Source organism: Larus michahellis, chromosome 22, assembly GCF_964199755.1.
Source record: "Larus michahellis chromosome 22, bLarMic1.1, whole genome shotgun sequence".
In the NCBI taxonomy this organism is placed as follows: domain Eukaryota; kingdom Metazoa; phylum Chordata; class Aves; order Charadriiformes; family Laridae; genus Larus; species Larus michahellis.
The window spans coordinates 2,922,148-2,938,001 of NC_133917.1; the positions used below are offsets into that span (position 1 = coordinate 2,922,148).

At 69.8% G+C, this 15,854-nt stretch overlaps 3 protein-coding genes across 6 annotated transcripts; 1 reads left to right on the plus strand and 2 right to left on the minus strand.

The window, feature by feature from the left end:
* Positions 1–307: 307 nt before the first annotated feature.
* MBD6 (methyl-CpG binding domain protein 6) lies at positions 308–8,177 on the minus strand. 3 transcript variants are annotated; one of them, XM_074565129.1, is made up of 13 exons: positions 7,853–8,177; positions 7,265–7,337; positions 6,739–6,887; positions 6,552–6,654; positions 6,213–6,378; positions 4,868–5,884; positions 3,951–4,264; positions 3,189–3,348; positions 2,915–3,042; positions 2,003–2,458; positions 1,547–1,599; positions 1,382–1,457; positions 308–1,242 (listed from the first exon to the last, which is right to left on the minus strand). In XM_074565129.1, the coding sequence occupies exons 3-13, from the start codon at positions 6,849–6,851 to the stop codon at positions 1,174–1,176; spliced, it is 2,655 nt and encodes an 884-aa protein (XP_074421230.1). In that variant the 5' UTR covers positions 6,852–6,887; positions 7,265–7,337; positions 7,853–8,177; the 3' UTR covers positions 308–1,173. The 3 variants fall into 3 exon arrangements, with proteins under 3 accessions (XP_074421230.1, XP_074421229.1, XP_074421231.1); XM_074565128.1 differs by having other exon boundaries at positions 3,951–4,468; positions 7,853–8,176; XM_074565130.1 differs by lacking the exons at positions 308–1,242; positions 1,382–1,457; positions 1,547–1,599 and having other exon boundaries at positions 2,189–2,447; positions 3,951–4,468.
* A 207-nt stretch (positions 8,178–8,384) lies between these two features.
* Positions 8,385–9,950, plus strand: DDIT3 (DNA damage inducible transcript 3). Its single transcript, XM_074564844.1, has 4 exons — positions 8,385–8,495; positions 8,954–9,001; positions 9,126–9,290; positions 9,390–9,950. The coding sequence occupies exons 3-4, from the start codon at positions 9,150–9,152 to the stop codon at positions 9,798–9,800; spliced, it is 552 nt and encodes a 183-aa protein (XP_074420945.1). The 5' UTR covers positions 8,385–8,495; positions 8,954–9,001; positions 9,126–9,149; the 3' UTR covers positions 9,801–9,950.
* On the minus strand, positions 9,896–15,582 carry MARS1 (methionyl-tRNA synthetase 1). 2 transcript variants are annotated; one of them, XM_074564834.1, is made up of 22 exons: positions 15,367–15,582; positions 15,158–15,248; positions 14,690–14,768; positions 14,443–14,577; positions 14,206–14,281; positions 13,921–14,093; positions 13,704–13,816; positions 13,438–13,554; positions 13,121–13,324; positions 12,766–12,967; positions 12,577–12,651; positions 12,324–12,494; positions 12,129–12,224; positions 11,923–12,040; positions 11,478–11,691; positions 11,265–11,396; positions 11,049–11,153; positions 10,789–10,972; positions 10,598–10,669; positions 10,477–10,503; positions 10,247–10,354; positions 9,896–10,161 (listed from the first exon to the last, which is right to left on the minus strand). In XM_074564834.1, the coding sequence occupies exons 1-22, from the start codon at positions 15,467–15,469 to the stop codon at positions 10,009–10,011; spliced, it is 2,748 nt and encodes a 915-aa protein (XP_074420935.1). In that variant the 5' UTR covers positions 15,470–15,582; the 3' UTR covers positions 9,896–10,008. The 2 variants fall into 2 exon arrangements, with proteins under 2 accessions (XP_074420935.1, XP_074420936.1); XM_074564835.1 differs by lacking the exon at positions 10,477–10,503 and having other exon boundaries at positions 9,908–10,161; positions 15,367–15,541.
* Positions 15,583–15,854: the final 272 nt, after the last annotated feature.

A 15,854-nucleotide genomic window follows, 5' to 3' on the forward strand; every position in this document is an offset into this window, starting at 1 on the left:
ATTCACCCTCCTTCCTTCCCCCCCCCCGCCCCCCCTCAACCCCCACAGATCCCAGGGAGAAAGATGGAAAACCTGCCCATCGCGGACAACAAGCCGGCTGACACAGAAGCCTGTATAAAGGAGATGCAGAAGTAAGACCCCCCCCTCCCACCAACCCCCAGGCATCCCTGTCCCCCCACCCCCACCCCCAGCAAAGGCCCTGCAAGCGCTGGGGAACCCCCCCTCCCACCCGGGGGGGGGCATCGCCAGCCCAGCTCAAAGCGTATCTAAGTTGGCATCACCTCAGGGCACGCGCAGGGCCCAGCCGTGGGGTTTTAAATGCATCTTTTAATGGTGCATAACCCCCCCACGCACCCCCCACCCCACCCCCGGCACAGTAAATCCAATTCCTGTCGGAAAGCTGTGACCCGGGGGACAGGGCGGGGGGAGGGGTGACGGGGGGGGGGGGGGAGAGGGAAATGTCTCCTCGTTGCCACCCGTGGAGCTGGGGGTAGCGTGTGCGTGTGGGGACGGGGACAGCCCAGGGCAGGGGCGCGCGGGCCCCCCCACCCCCCCCCCCCGGGCTGGCAGAGATGATTATTGCTGGTATGGCAAGGGCGGGGGGGCTAGGAAGGGCTGTGGGGGGGGATGACACCTGGTTTTTTGGTGAGGGAGAGCCTCTTGCTAAACTAACCCTGAGCAGATCTGGCCCTGGGACCGTGACACCCCCGGGGCCTGAGGTACCGGGGTGGGGGGGAGAGGAGACAGCTGCCCCCCCGCCCCCCGGGCAGGGATGGCTTCCCCCCCCCCGCCCCCCACCCTCGGTACATCCCATAGCACCAATCCTGTCCCCCCAGCCATGGGGGCTTCCCCGAGGGTGACGGAGGTGGGGGGGACGACGACACCGTTGACCCACCCCATATAGAAAATGGCTTCGGAAGTGCTGCGTCTGGGGAGGGGACAGTCACCCTGTGCTTGGAGTAACCCCCCCGCTCCAGTGCATCCCCCCCCGCCCCCCAACAACGCTGCCAGAGGGGGACCCAGGCAAGCGGGACATGCCCACAGCTGGGATGCGCTGCCGGTGCCTGTGGCCCGCAGCGGTGGAGGCGGGGGGGGGGGCGGGCTGTGATCGCCCCCCCCCCCCCCAGCCACGATCCATAGGTGGGTGCTGGGGGTGCCCCCACCCTGGCACTGTCACGTCAGCAGCTTCCTCCGGCGGTTCTTGACAGGGCGCCCAGGCCACCGAGCCACAGCCAGGTCCGCCTGGGAGCCGGGGGGGGGGGTGGGAGAGGCGGTGGAGGGGGGGCAGATTATGGGGCAGGTGGGGGGACACGACAGTCTCCCTTCCCATCTCCCCCCACCCCATCCCACCCCCCTCCTCGCTCTCCCTGTCCCCACTTACAGCGGGGCCGGCCCCAGGGCTGGTGCTGAGCCCCCTCCGCTGCGGAGTCTCCAGGCGGGTGCTGGGCCGGGGGGTGCTGCAAGGACCAGGGGGTCAGGTCTTGGGGGCAGGGGGGGGACGGAATGTGGCAGGGCTCCCCCCACCCCACATCCCCCCTGCGCTCACCTGGCCTTTCTCCTCCAGCCCCGGCAGGACGGGCGCAGGTGCAGGGAGTTCCCCTGTGCGAGGAGGGCGTCAGCATGGGGGTTCCCAGTACCCCCAGTGTCTCCCAGTCCACCCAGCGCCTCCCTACAGCTCCCAGCCCTGGGTTCACCCTAACACCTACTCCCAGTGCCCTCCCAGCTGCCCTCCCCAGCGCCCCTCAATGTCCCCGCTGGGTCCCAGTATCTCTCTGCTGCTCCCCCATGATACGCCCCATCCCAGCACACGCTCCCAGCGTCCCCCAGTACCTCCCAGTAGCAGACAACGTCCACCAGTATGCCCACAACAGCACCCAAAGGTCGTACCCAGCGCCTCCCAGTATGTCCCCACCGGTGCCCTGTGGATCCTTATATCCAACCCAAGGGCTCCCAGTAGCATCCCCCCGCACAGGATCCAACGTTCCCCAGTAGCTCCCAGTACCTTGATCTCCTCCACTCTGAGCTGCTGCTCAGCGGCCAGGATGTTCCCATTGCAGCGCCAGGCAGGGTGGGGGGCCGGGGGGGCTGCGGGGGGAAGCCCCTTCCCACCCTTGTCCCCCACCTGCCCGTTGAAGTGCCGCCGAGTGCTCCAGCCCCCCCGGCCAGCCCCACGCCGGGGGGTCTTGCTGCTGGGGGGCCCACAAAGGGACGGCGTCTCCCTGTCGAGCCCCTCGGCCCACCGGCGGCCCCGTTTGCGGGGGAGCCGTGAGGTGGGGCACCCCCGGGCACCCCCACTGGCTCTGGGGCTGCCCGGCTCGGCCGGATGGGGCTCAGGGAGCTCTAAGGCACTTGGGGTGCCCTCGGGGGGGGCAGGAGGTGCAGGGGGGCTGGGGGAGCCTCCAGCACTGGGACCCAACAGTGTCGCTGACTTCTCGGGGGAGCCGAACCTGGGGCCCAGCTGCCGGGCGGGGGGGGGGGGGAGGGGGCAGCGAGAGTCAGCACACCCCCCCCCCCATATCCCTCCTTGTCCCATACAACCCCCATACCCTCCCCCCCGCCCAGCCCAGCCCTGGATCCTCCCTGCAGCCCGTGTTCACCTTCCATGTTTCCCCATCACTCCCGCGGCACACTGACAACCCCCCTGCAACCCCCGCCAAGCCCCCCCAAAGCCCGCTATTCCCCTAACACCCCCAGGCTCCGCACGCTCCCCAAGTCCCCACGTTTTCCCCCTCCGACAACCCTACGCCCCCCCCCCATCCTTTCCTGTGCCCTCCCCTGCCCTTCATAAACCACTGCCCAGCACCTCCTGGCCCTGCCACCCCCACATGTTCGTCTCCCCCCTCCCAACCCCCTGGAAAGTCCCAGGGCCCCTCCAGCCCTCCCTGCCCCTCGCGCCCCCACCCCTGCAGCCCACCTGCAGGCTCTGGAGCAGGCTAGCCAGGGGGCCAGCGGTGCCGAGGGGGGAGCCCGGACTTAGGGACAGTCCCAGGGGGGGCAGCAGTGGCTGGTTCTGGAGGAGGGGGCTCAGCGCCGGTACGTTGCCTGGGGTGGGGGACAAGGGAGAAGCAGAATGCTTCCAGGGGCACCCCCTGGCACGCAGCACGCCCCCGGTGCCCCCCCCCACCCCCCGCCATGGAACCAAGCACCCCTCCACCAACGCCTGGGGGTGTCCCCGAGGTGCCACTCACCCAGCAGCGTGGCACTGAGCAGGGCGGGCGCCAGCAGGTTGAGAGGCTCCAGAGCGCCGGTGGGGCTGGCGGGGGCCCGGCCCTCCTCGCCCGGGGGCTCAGTAGTCGCGGGGAGGGCGCCGCTCGAGGTAGGTGCCACAGAGGGGCTGGCAAGGCTGGACTGCCGGCGAGAAGGGCAAGTTGGGGGCACCCCCAAGACACGAGGCAGAGCCACGCACGCACCTGCCCCCCCGCCAAGGGTGTCCTCGTCCTTCTCCCACGCCCCGGGGACGAGCGCCCTCCTCCCTCCCCGGGGACACAGAAATACCCCCACCTTCCTCCCAAGGGGGAGCCGCTCCTCCCCTACCCCAACCCCTTCCACGTTCTCCTCCCTGGGGGCAAACGCCCTCCCCTCCCTCCCTCCCTGCCCGCCATCCCGGTGACAAACACCCCTCCTGCCAGCGCCTTGGGGACCACGTCCCCCCTGCTGCTGCGCTGCTGGCAAATTCCTTCCTCTTCCCCAGGTTTAAATACACACCTGAGATCATGCACCTGCGGGGGCAACCCCCCCCCAATCCCCCCCCCCAAATCCCCCCCCAATCCCCCCCCCCAGGTACCATTACCCATTCCCCTGAAGAGAGGAAACAGCTTCACCCATCGCCCCCCGCCCTTAGCAAGGGGGAAACTCCCCCTTCATCACCCTCCTCCTTCCAAGGCACAGATACCACCCCCCCACACACACCTCCCTGGGGCAACCCCCCTGTTCCCAGGGGCTTCCCTCACCGGGGGGGCGGCGGGGGCAGGCTCGGGGGGGCCCAACCCAGCAGCCAGCAGCGCGGGGTGGAGGGCGAGGGAGGCGGGCAGCGCGGAGAAGAACGGGGCTCGGTCGGGCAGCGCCGGGCAGCCCTCGGGGCTCCTCTGGCGAGGGGCGGGGGACAGGGGCAGCAGGGCAGAGAGCAGCGTCCCCGGCGAGGGCAGCAGGTCCAGGGCGGGCAGGGAGACGCCGAGGGGCAGCGGGAGCAGAGAGGCCGCCAGCAGGGAGGGCAGGCTGGGCCCCTCGGGGTCTCCCCCGCAGGCTGGGGGGTGCTGGCCCAGGGCTAGCGAGAAGGGCAGGGTGGCCAGGAGGAGGCCCGGTGGCAGGGAGCCCCCCAGTGCCAGCGCCTGCTCCTGCCCCGCCAAGGCTACGGGTTTGGTCGCAGGGGGCAGCGGGCAGCCCGGCGCCCCCCCAGCACCCCCCTCCCGATTACTGCCAGCCCCTGGGGCCACAGCGCCTTTGGGGACACCTGGAGAAGCTGCAGCACCTGCAGGGGACAGGGCAGAGCACGGGGCTGCCACGGCCACGTCCGCAGCAGGCCCACGGACGCAAACCACCCCCATCCTGCCAGACCCACGCATCCCACCGGAACGATCCCGCAGCCGGGTCCCACCACATCCCACACGAACCACAGCCACGTCCCACCGGGTCCCACCACATCCCGGCGAGATCCAGGATCGCATCCTACCAGGTCCCACCACCCGCAGCACGGACCCACGGCCACCTCCCACTGCGTCCCACCGCCTCCCGGCCCAGCCCCATGGACGCAGGGGGCTCTCTCGGGGCAGGAACCTCCCCAGCACCGCTGCTGCAGCCACCCCAGGGTGGGGTCCGTCCCCCCTGCTCCCCACCAGCTGCCTGGCCCTACGGGTACTGCCCCACATACCTGGGCCACCGGTCAGGCCAGAGGCTTTTGACCGCGGGGAGGTCCCTGAGGTGGGTTCGGAAGATGCTGCCAGCTGCCCGAAGAGACCCAGGAGCTGCCCGCTGACGTCCCGGCCAGGGGGCAGGAGCCCAGTGCCAGGGCAGGGCGAGCCGTTGGTGGCAGGTAGGGGGCCCAGTGGAAGGTTGGACCCCCCTGGACCCCCTTCCCCGGGGTAGCCCTGAGCACCCAGCAGGCTCAGCAGGGCTACCAGAGGCTGCCCGATCACCGCGGGGGGCGTCCCTTTAGGTTCAGGGGGCACCCTGGGAGCTGCCGGCTCTGGGGGGTCGGGGCGCCATCGGGCCCCCCTGCCCGGGGCGCACTCAGCCAGGAGAGAGAGCAACGTGGCGGGGGGGAGCGGGCAGGGGGGTAAAGTGCTGGGGGCGGGCGTGAGGTGGGGGCTGCCCAGCTGGGCCTCGGCGGCCGAGCTCAGCAGGCTGCTGGCAGAGAAGGGGGGGCTTGTTGGTGGCAGCCCCAAAAAGCCCCCGCCCTCGGGGACAGCGTCTAAGGGCACTGGTGGGTTATTGCTGCTGGGGCTGGTTAAGGCATCGCTGACTGGAGAATCCACCTCGCCCACCTGGGGGGCACCGGCGGTGGCTGACAGGGACGGCCCCGGCCCTTCTCCAGTGGCCCCCGGCGATGGGCCTGCCCAGTTGCTAGTCCTGCCCGGGGGGCACTGGCTCTGGGCCACGGGGGATCTGGGGGGAGTGGCTGCATCCGGCGGGGGCAAGGGGAGGCCAAAGCAGGGGCTAGTAGGTGAGCAGGCGTCAGGGGTGCCGGCGGCCCCGGGGACGATGCCATGGGGCTGCAGGAAGGGCGAGGCGACGAGCCAGGTCCCCGTGGGGGTAGATGTGGCCTCCGGGGTCTTCGTCCCCAAGGGGACCCTGGGGAAGCTGCCGAGAGCGCCGGGCAGGGGGGTGCCGGTGCTGGGGACGGTGGGCGGGTGCCCCTCTGCTGAGAGCAGCGGGGTCAGGCCGGGACCTGCAGGGAACCACGGGGGTCAGGCAGGCACCAGCAGGGCCTGGGCACCCCATCCGAAAACTGGGATGGATTGGGAAGGCGGGGGGGACGGGAAAGATGGCAGGGGGGACAGGATGCGGACAGAGGCAACGGGGGAGCCCTGGGAACTGCGGGGAAAGCAGGAGGGCACCGAGGGGACTAGGGTGGGTGGCGAGAACCCAGGACGTACAAGGGAGACAGGAAGGGTCTGGGACCGGCGAGGCACGACCGGGTGGTGACGGGGACAAGGACAGGACACCAGCGGGGACTCGGGGGAGGACGGGCCAGGAACTAGCGCGGATCCTGGTACCTGTGCCTGGGCGGCAGAGGCCTGGGGGGCCCTCCATGCTGTGGTAGAGCGTAGCCATGGCTGCTGTTTTCCGGCGGTGGTTGCAGAGTTTGGTCATGTCCTGCTGGCCCTGGGCTCCAGGGGCCCCTCGCCCGGCCACTGCTGCCCCGGGGTCGAAGTTAAATACCTGCAGGGATGGGAGCAGGCTGAAAGCGGCGACCAGCCCCCCTGCAGGGGACCCCCAGATCTCACTCCCCCTTCCCGCAGCCAGGACCATCCTTCGCAGCCCCCCCCACCCCCCGCCATGTCCAGGGGGTGCCCCGGCGCAGCCCTCCCCGCCCCCCCCACCCCGCCCCAGACCTTGTGCATGTCGAGGGGACACTCGAGGCCACACTTGCAGGTCCCGTCGGCCAGGAGGTAGGCGCAGGTCTGCTCCAGTGAGGTCAGCGCCGCGCCGCTGGGGCTGGGGGGGGGGGGCACAGGGGGTGAGGGGGGGGCTGGGGAGAGGGGTTAGGGGGTGGGATGGCGGGGGGGGGGCTGCTCCTACCTGATGTAGCAGACAGAGCCCTCCTCCACCTTGCGCTGCCAGCCCACGGGCACGGGCCCGGCCGACGGGGACGCGGGTCGGTCTGTCCTGGTGCCACCATCGCCGCTGCTCATTGTGGCCCCGCGTCGCACTGACACCTGCGGCGGGCACTGCCGGGGGGGGGTGGGGGGGTGTCACACCGAGAACGTGGCGGGGGGGTGGTGGGAAGCAAACAGGACAACAGGACACAGCAGGACCGGGGGTGCCAGGGCACTGGAGGGGGGGGGGGGGCAGAGCCATAAGGCAGCAGCAGGGGTCCTCAGGGGGTGCCCAGGGATATGGAGCGGGACTGGGGAGAGCAGCTGCCCCCCCCCCCCGCCCTGTTAATCCCGGTGTTTGGGTCGGGAAGGGACAACAGTGACCTACAAACCGCCGTCGAGGAACCACAGTGAAAAGGCCAACAGCTGCCGCGGGGCCTAATCCCGCTGGAGGGGGGGGGCCCGAGGGGACCGGAGCCGGGAGGGGGCGGGGGGGGGGCACCTCTCACCTGCTTATCCCTGCGAGCATCTCGGCGTCGAGCCCACGGGCGGGGGGCGGCGGTGCCCGGCGCTGCCCTGGAGCTGCAGGGCAGAGAGGCTCAGCCTGAACTTGGGGGAAGCCGGGGGCTGGGGGGGGGGGGGCCAGCACCCGGGCAGGGCCCCACAGCCGGGTGCGGGGGGGCGCAGAACCCAGGCAGGACCCCACAGCCATTGCCGGGGGTGGGGGGGCAGCACCCGGGCAGGGCCCCACAGCCGGGGGGGGGGCGGGCAGCAGCACCCGGGCAGGGCCCCGCAGGCGGGCTCCTGTCGTTCCCCCCCCCCCGCCCCGGTCCCCCAGGCGGTGACACGCAGGTGACCCTCCCCATCGCCCCCGCCCCAGGGGAGGGTAACGAGGGGGCGGCGGGGTCACCGTGTCGTCGCCCCCCCCCTTCCCCGAACACCGGAGGGGGGATGGACACAGGCCAAGCCCCCCACAGCCCCCCACCGCCGCTGCAGGGGGAGGGGAGTGAGAATGGCGGGGGGGGGGGGCGTGACATGCGTGTGTATCCTCAGCCAGCGGGGGAGGGGGGAACAGGGCGCCCCGGCCCCGCACCCACCTGCGGTCATGGCGGCGGCACCGGGCACCGGGTCCCCGCTTCGGCCCCGCCAGGAAGAGGCGGGACAGCGCGCGCGCGCGGCGGCGGCGGCGGCGGTGGGGCGGGGGAAGGAGGTGGGGGGGGGGCGATCCCGGCGTGCCTCACGGGGGAAGGGGGGCACCGGGTATGGCCCCCCCACTCCGGCGCCTCACCGGGGCGACGCCGCCCGTGTCCTGGGAAACGCCGGGGCCGTGATGGGGCCGAGGCCGGGGCCGCACCGCGCCCCGGGGCTGGAGGAGGCTGCGGCCGCACAGCCCGGCCCTCCCCCGCCGCGGCGCTGCGGGCCCTTTAAGGCGGGGCGGGGCCGGTTTCCAACCATTGCATCATCCCCCCGCGTGACTCACCCCCACCGGGACCGCTCCCCCCCTCCCCGCCCCTCCTCCGCCCGCTCCGATTGGCTGGCACCGCCCCGCGCGTCACGGCGCGGCGGGCGCCGGTTGGCTGCGGCCGGCACGAGCGTTGCGTCAGGCGCGTGAGCCTTAAAAAGGGGGCGCGGGCGGCGGCGGCGCGGCGGGAGCGGAGCAGCGCGAGGACGATGCGGACGACGATGAGCGGGGGGCAGCGCTCGGGCCGGGGCCGCGGGGAGCCGGGGCCGCCCAGGAAGGTGCGGGGGGAGAACCGCCTCTGGGGCCTTGCCGGGGGGAGGAGGGACGGAAGGACCTCGGGGGATGCTGTGGGGGGAGGGGGGTTGCTGCCGGGGGCCGGGCTCCGGAGGGAGGGGGGACGGAGGAGCGTCGGGGGCTGGGGGGGATAGGACGACGACAGACATACCGGGGGCTGCTGGCGGGGGCGGGACAGTGGGGAGCGGCCCTCGGGGCGGGGGGAGGAGGTGTTGATATCATGCCCATCGGTGCTGGGGGCCCACCGGGGTGCCCGCAGGCCGCCCCCGCGGCGCACACACCCCCCCCCCGGGGCAGGGTAGACCCATATGTTTTCGTCCTCCCTCCCCTGAGCTGGCAGCGCCCCCGAGAGCGGGGTGGGTACTCTGAACCCCTAGGGAACCCTCTGGGGGGGGCGGGGGAGGGCAAAGTCTGACTCTGCCCCTCTTCCTCCCCCCCCCAGGCATCCAGGAGAAAGTGCATCCTTGTCGGCCACCACACCTGAGAGCAGGTAACTGTGGGGGGTGGGGGAAGCACCCTGGGGCTGCTGGAGACCAGCCCACCCCCCCCTCTGCGGGGAGCGACACCCCAGAGCTGGGGGTCCTGGCCCCCCCTCACCCCCTTTCCCCCCCCAGCCCCGCGCTGGCCTGGAGGTGACAATGGCAGCCGAGGGGCTGCCTGCGGGGACACCCGCTGGCACCCTGCCCAGCTGGGAGCTGGAGGCCTGGTACCAGGACCTGCAGGAGGTGCTGGCAGCAGCGGAGCCCAGTGGGCCCTCTACACCCTGGGGGGCTGAACAGGTGAGATGGGGGGCCGGTGACAGTCCAGGTGGGTGTGGGGGGGGTGACAGGGCAGGGGACACCTATTGACTGGGGCTGGCTCCTTCTCTCTCCCCACAGGCTCCGCTGTGGGGCACGGAGGGGGCCGCCGGTGCGGGGCCGGAGGGCTGCGAGCTGGATGCTGCCCTGGCTGCGGAGCTGCTGGAGCTGCTGGGACCAGAGAGCACAGCGGGCACGCAGCCAGCAGGACCCCCGGGCTCGGCCTCCAGCAGCAGCCCCCCGCCCCGGCCAGCTGCGGAGGAGGATGAGGCGGGGGCAGGCACGGGGCGTGGGGTGAAGAGGAAGAGGTGCGGTGGCCCAGCGGCCAGCAGGGAGCTGGCGAAGAGCCGGGAGCGGGCCAACGAGCAGCGGGTGCTGGAGCTGACGGCCCACAACGAGCAGCTGCGGGAGGAGATCCGGCGGCTCAGCGCTGAGGTGGAGCGTACGAGGGCGGCCCTCATCGACCGCATCGTCAACCTCCGCCGCAATTAGCACCACCACGGCCCCCGCGGACCTGGGGGGCAGCCATGAACTGGAGGGGCAATGCCCCGCCGGCACAGACTGATGCCGTGGGGAGGGCACTGCTTCCATACGCCATTGTATAGCTTTTGTATTTTATTACATGCACGTAACCGCCCGCCACAGCCCAGTCTGGTCTCTGGGTAGTGCTGGAGCTGCTCCCCAGCGCAGGAGCCAGGTGCTACTTCTTCCGCTTCCCCTTGGGCACAGGGACTTCGGGGCTTTTGCCCTCAGCTACTGCCAGCTGCTTCTTCAGCTCCAGCAGCTTGGCCACCTCTGCGTCGACCTGGGCTTTCTCCGCCTTGTTGGCCTTCAGTTGCCGCACGTGGTTGCCCTGGGGCAGGCAGGGGGTGTTGATGAGGGCTTGCGGGGCTGGGGGGGGTTAAAATAGGGCCATCCCCCCATCCACCATCACTCACCTGCTTGGCCACCTCCTCTGTCAGCTGCTGGATCAGTTGGGGGTCACCTAGAGGCAGGAGGGGCGCTGGGGCTGGAGAGGGGTCAGAAGCTGGAGGGGTCTGTTTGGCCTGTGGAAGGACAAAAACAGGTGTGAGCCCCGATGGCAGCACCAGGGGCAGAGCTCTGCATTTCCCCCCCCCCACCATGCTGGAGAGGCGGGGGGGTTTGCTGCAGCATCCCAGGGAGTTACCTGGGGCTCTAGAGCAAGGTCTTCAGGCTGGGAAAAGGAGAGAGAGCGAGTGAGGAGGGACAGAAAGCAGAGGAGAGGCTGGGAGCAGCTGCGGGGGCAGTGCAGCCCCCACCCCACTCACCTGCCCTCCCCCGAAGCGCTTGCGCAAGGCTTCAACCTGCTCGTTCTCCAGCTTCTGGAAAAGGGGGCTCACCTGCAGCCAGGAAGAAGAGGGGTCACCCCTGCAGGGCCTAGCACCCCACATCCCACCCCTGCGCTGCTCGGGGCGGGGGGCACAGCACGCTTTCTTTCCCCCCTGCCGCCACCACCTACAGTGCCCACGCAATGGCCAGGGGGCAGGGTGCAGGTGAAGTCGTGGCTCAGGACGAAGCAGTCCGGTGGGATGCAGAGCTGCCCCTGGATGGCCGAGCTGACGCTGGGCATGTAGGGCTGTAACAGGACGGCCAGCAGGGATGCCATGTTCACCGCCACGCCGGTCACCGTGCCTGCGTGCTGCCTGCCGGGTAGGAAACCCTTCATCAACACCCAGCTCCCAGCCCCTGCCCTCTGCCCATCCTCCCCCTTTCTCCTACCTGTCCTTTTCATCCCCCTTGATCCGCTTCCAGGGCTCATTCACCTGGATGTACTGGTTGCCATGGCGAGAGATGCTCAGGATACACCTCAGGGCATCACGGATGCTGGAGGGGAGAAGCAGAGGGGGGCTGAGCACCTGCCGTGGGGCAGGTCTCTGCCCTTCCACCCTCGTGACAATTCAGCTCTGCTCCAGCCCCAAGCTTTCAGCTACCCACCGGACTTTCTCCAGCAGCTGGTGGTACTGGCGAAGCTCTAGGGTGACACGGGCCAAGAGCCGCTTGTCATCTGATGTCAGGACCATGTCGGGGACAGTACCACCAAAGAACTTGCACACAAACATGCCAGCTCTGGGGAGAGAGGCAGAGAGCAGGCATGAGCGCGGCCTGGGGAGGGAGATGACCCCTGCTACCGCCGGAGCGTTTCAGAACCTGTTGATGAAGTTGCCCAGGTTGTTCAGCAGCTCCGAGTTGTTCTTGAGCATGAGGTCACTCCAGGAGAAGGCGCTGTCCTGCCCTTCGGGCCGCAGGTACAGCAGGTAGAAGCGCCAGATGTCCGCAGGGATGCCGGTGTCCTTGGCCATGTCCCCAAACACTCCCACGCCTCGGCTCTTGGAAAACTTCCCGTCCTCGTAGTTCAGGTACTCTGGGGAGGACAGGAGAGACCCCACCGTGGGGCCCAAGCATGGATCCGGCCCTCTCCCAGGCAGGGAGCAGCCCCTCAACGCAGGAGGAAACTGTTAAAGTGCTCATAGGCTCATGCTGAGCTCGAAGGGCAGTTTTGTGCCTTTGCACGACAGACCGGACTGTTCCCAGTACTGCGGGGAAGCACGGAGACCCCCCCGCCCCCCATGATCCCTGGTGACATTCCCAGTACCTGTGGCAATGAGGTGGTTCACCAGGGTGTAGTTGTCCTCCGCGCCCAGAAGCGAGCAGGGGAATACGACGCTGTGGAACGGGACGTTGTCCTTGGCCATGAAGTTGTAGAGCTCAACCTGACGGGGGGTTGGGGGGGGGAGATTGGTGGATCTTGGCATCCAGCTCTGTCCCTCCCTCCACCCTGCAGCAGCGCCAGGCTCTTACCTGCTGGGGGTTCTTCCACCACCTCTCCCACTGGTCGGTGTAGTTGGCCGTGATGGACAAGTAGCCAATGGGAGCGTCAAACCACACATAAAAAACCTGGGGAGGAGGGGAAGAGGAATTACGCGAGCATGGGACCCACAGGCAGGGTGTGCCCGGGGACAGACACCGCAACCGAGGGGGCCAGAGGGGACCCACCTTGTCGCGGAAGCCATCCAGGGGCACAGGCGTGCCCCACTTCAGGTCGCGGGTGATGCAGCGGGGTTTGAGCCCATCCCGGATCCAGGAGCGAGTGATGTAGCGAGCATTGGCCGTCCAGTCCCCCGTGGCCCAGGACTGCTCCAGCCAGGGCTCCAGCCGCTCCTCCAGCTGCCAGGGAACACGTGGGGATGGGCAGCGGTATCAGGGGCTGCCCCATCCCCTCCCCGCTCCCCCAGGCGATGAAGCTCACCTTGGGGAGGTCCAGGAAGAGGTGCTGGGTTGGTTTCACCACGGGGACGCTCCTGCAGAGTTTGCACTGTGGATTCTGTCAGGAGGAAAAACACGGGTTGGAGGAAGCCCAGGACAAGACTGGGGGTCCCAGGCAGAGCAGGGGGGTGGTTTGTGGGGTGGGGCGGTCCCTAGAGAGATCCTGTCTCACCTTTAGCTCCACGGCATTGATGAGTTTGCCACATTTATCACATTGGTCGCCCCGGGCCTCCTCGTAGCTGCAGAAGGGGCAGGTGCCCTCCACAAAACGGTCGGCCAGGAACCGCTGGCAATTCTCACATCGCAGCTGCTCCACGGTGTCCTGCAGCAGGAAACCGCGGGCCAGCAGGCGCTGGAAGATGTCCTGGGCGATCCTGGTACAGGAGAGGAAGAGAAGAGGGGCAGCCCCATCAGGCAGGGAAGCCTGGGGAGCCATAGAGCACCTTCAGCCAGGGATGCCGGGGTCGCCCCCGACATTCCCCAGCACCAGTGCCCCCACGCGAGCCCGCGGGGACGCAGCTGCTCACGTGGTCTGGTGTGGAGTGGTGGTGCGGCCGAAGTAGTCGAAGGAGATGTCGAACCAGCGGTAGATGTCAGCATGGATGGCGTTGTACTTGTTGCAGATCTCCTGGGGCGTCAGCCCCTCTTCCACAGCCTTGGTCTCAGTGGCTGTGCCGTACTCGTCTGTGCCACACACGTAGAGCGTGTTCCAGTTCCGCAGGCGGCAGTACCTGCAGGCAGGGGCTTGTGACACCCGTGCAGGTGTTGGGGGCGGTGCAGCCCCCCCCACCCTCCCGGCGATGATCCCCCGGCCCCAGGGAGCTTTCCCACAGCCAGGTCTCACCTGGCAAAGGTGTCGGCACTGAGGACGCAGCCAATGATGTTGCCGAGGTGGGGTACATTGTTCACGTAGGGCAGAGCGCTGGTGATCAGGACGTTCCTCATGCCCTCCACAGGCAGCCTGACACGGACAGGGGCGGTCAGAGAAGGCACAAAGAGCAACAGGGCCACCCCGCGCCCAGAACAATGTGGGGCGCACCAGCTTGGGAGCCCCTACCAGGCCCCTCGGAGGTCTGGGACAGCCAGCCCTAGTGTCACCTTAGGACTCACACAGGTTTCTGAGGCTTCCAGGGCTTGGGCAGTGCTGCAGCACCACGGGCCCAGGCCTCCGCAGCAGCTGTGACTTCCTCCTCCGTCAGGGCACGCTCAGAACCTTCTTCCTCCTGTGGAGAAGGCTGGTCCCAGTGAGGGTCTGCGTGCCCACTGCCGCCAGCCCCACAGGGGCCCGAGCCCTGGTCCAGGGCTGCGCAGGGGGCCAGGGCTGCACCTCGGGCTCGTTACTGGGGCCTCTCTCCATGGCCAGGCAGGGCGGAGGCTGCTTCTGCAGGTAGGACTTGAATTCCAGCAGCGCCTTGGGCATCAGAACGGAGTCGGCAGCTTTCCTGCAGGCCTCCGAGAGCGTCATGCTCTGGAACCAGGTCCTCAGCGCCTGCAGCTCAACTTTGAGGGTGGGGGGGCACAGAGAGAGAGAGAGCGCGAGCACACAGCGTGATTCCTACAGCCATAGGAACGCGAGGAATGCTCTCCCTTGGCACCCCTGTTTCGCTCTTACTTGGCAGGCTGGTCTCGTCCCGGAGGACGGGGAACAAGGTACCCCACACAACCACATCAGCCACTGACTCGGTGTCCTGGGCCAGAGGAGCGGAGTCAGGCCTTGAGGCAGCCCCAGCCTCAGGGCTCTGCCTCAGGGCAGGCAGCAGCAAGCTCAGCTCTCCAAGGAGAAGGGTCCCCCCCTGCCTCCCCAGCGGTCTCTCTCTCCCCACCCCCCGCACTCCGCAGTCCCACTCACCCCAGCGAGGTAGGCAGTGCCTCTCCTGGACAAATTCTGCTCGATGTGGGCCAGCAGCTTCCCCAGGGCTTCCGCCGCCTCCAGCCCCTTCTTGCCCTGCACCATCTGAGCATACAGGGCCACCGAGGCAGCCGGCTGGGAGCAGGCAGAGACAGGAGGGGTCAGTTTGGGATGGGGGGGGGGGGGGGGGGTGAGGGGGGGTGGTCCGTAGGCAGGGGAGAAGCTGCCGAACCCCTGGGGCACCCACCTGCAGCTCAGTAGCCTCCCACTCAAGCCACTGGTTGGTGAGGTCGGTGGGCTCTTCACCGTGGGCCAGGAAGAAGAACCTGGGGGGGGGAGAGAAAGGAGGGGGGGGATGAGGAAGGGGGGGTGGGGGCGAGGAAGGGGGGGCGAGGAAGGGGGGGGTGGAGGGGTGCATGTGAGGGGAGGAGTGGGGGGCGAGGAGGGAGGGGCGAGGAAGGGGGGGTGAAGAAGAGGGGTGGGGGGCGAGGAGGGAGGAGACGGGGGGGGGGGGGGCCAGGAGGGGAGGAGGGGAGGAAGAGGGGGTGGGGGGGTGAGGAAGGGAAGGGGTGGTGAAGAAGGGGAGTGGGGGGCGAGGAGGGGGAAGTGGGGGGGGGCAAGGGGGGGGAGGTGAGGAAGAGGGGGTGGGGGGGGATGAGGAAGGGGGCGGAGCTGGAGGCCGGGGGACCGCCCCCCCCCGGCCGTCGGTACTCACTGGCAGATGGCGTTCGGGGAGAAGAGGACGGTGCCGCTGTCCAGCTCCAGGGCGGGCGCCCACGGGGGGCTCAGCGGGGCGAGGGGCCGCTCTGCGGGGTGGGGGAGAGCAGGCCCGTCAGCCCCCGCCGCGGGGCGGGACTCACCGGGCCCGGTGCCGGGGGCTCCCTGCCAGGAAGGGGAAGGGAGCCGCCGTCGCCGTGGTCTCACCTGAAGGGCCGTCCCAGAGGAGCTGCACCGGGGCGGCGGCGGCGCCGGCGGCCGCCATCACCTTGAGCGCGGCGGGGCCGCCCGCCGCCAGCCGCAGCCGCATGGTGCCGGGCCGCGCGCGGGGCAGGCCGGAAGCGCCGACCCGTCGGACTACAGCTCCCACAATGCCCCGCGCGGGGCAGGCCGGAAGCGCCGCCCCGTCGGACTACACCTCCCACTATGCCCCGCGCGGTGCCGCCCCCTAACTCTCGCGAGAGCGCCGGTCGCCATGGCGACGCGGGAACCGGCCCGCCCGGGTTGCCATGGCTGCTGGGCGCGGCCGCCGCCTCCCGTAGCACCCTCCGCTCCCGGATCCGCAACGCCGCCCGCAGCCCCCGCCGACCCTGCGGGACACGCTCCGTGCCCGCCGGGAGGCTCCCCCTCGTCCTCCCCGGCGGTCCCCATCCTGCCCCGCCGCGGGGCAAGGGCCTCGCCGCCCCGTCCCGTCC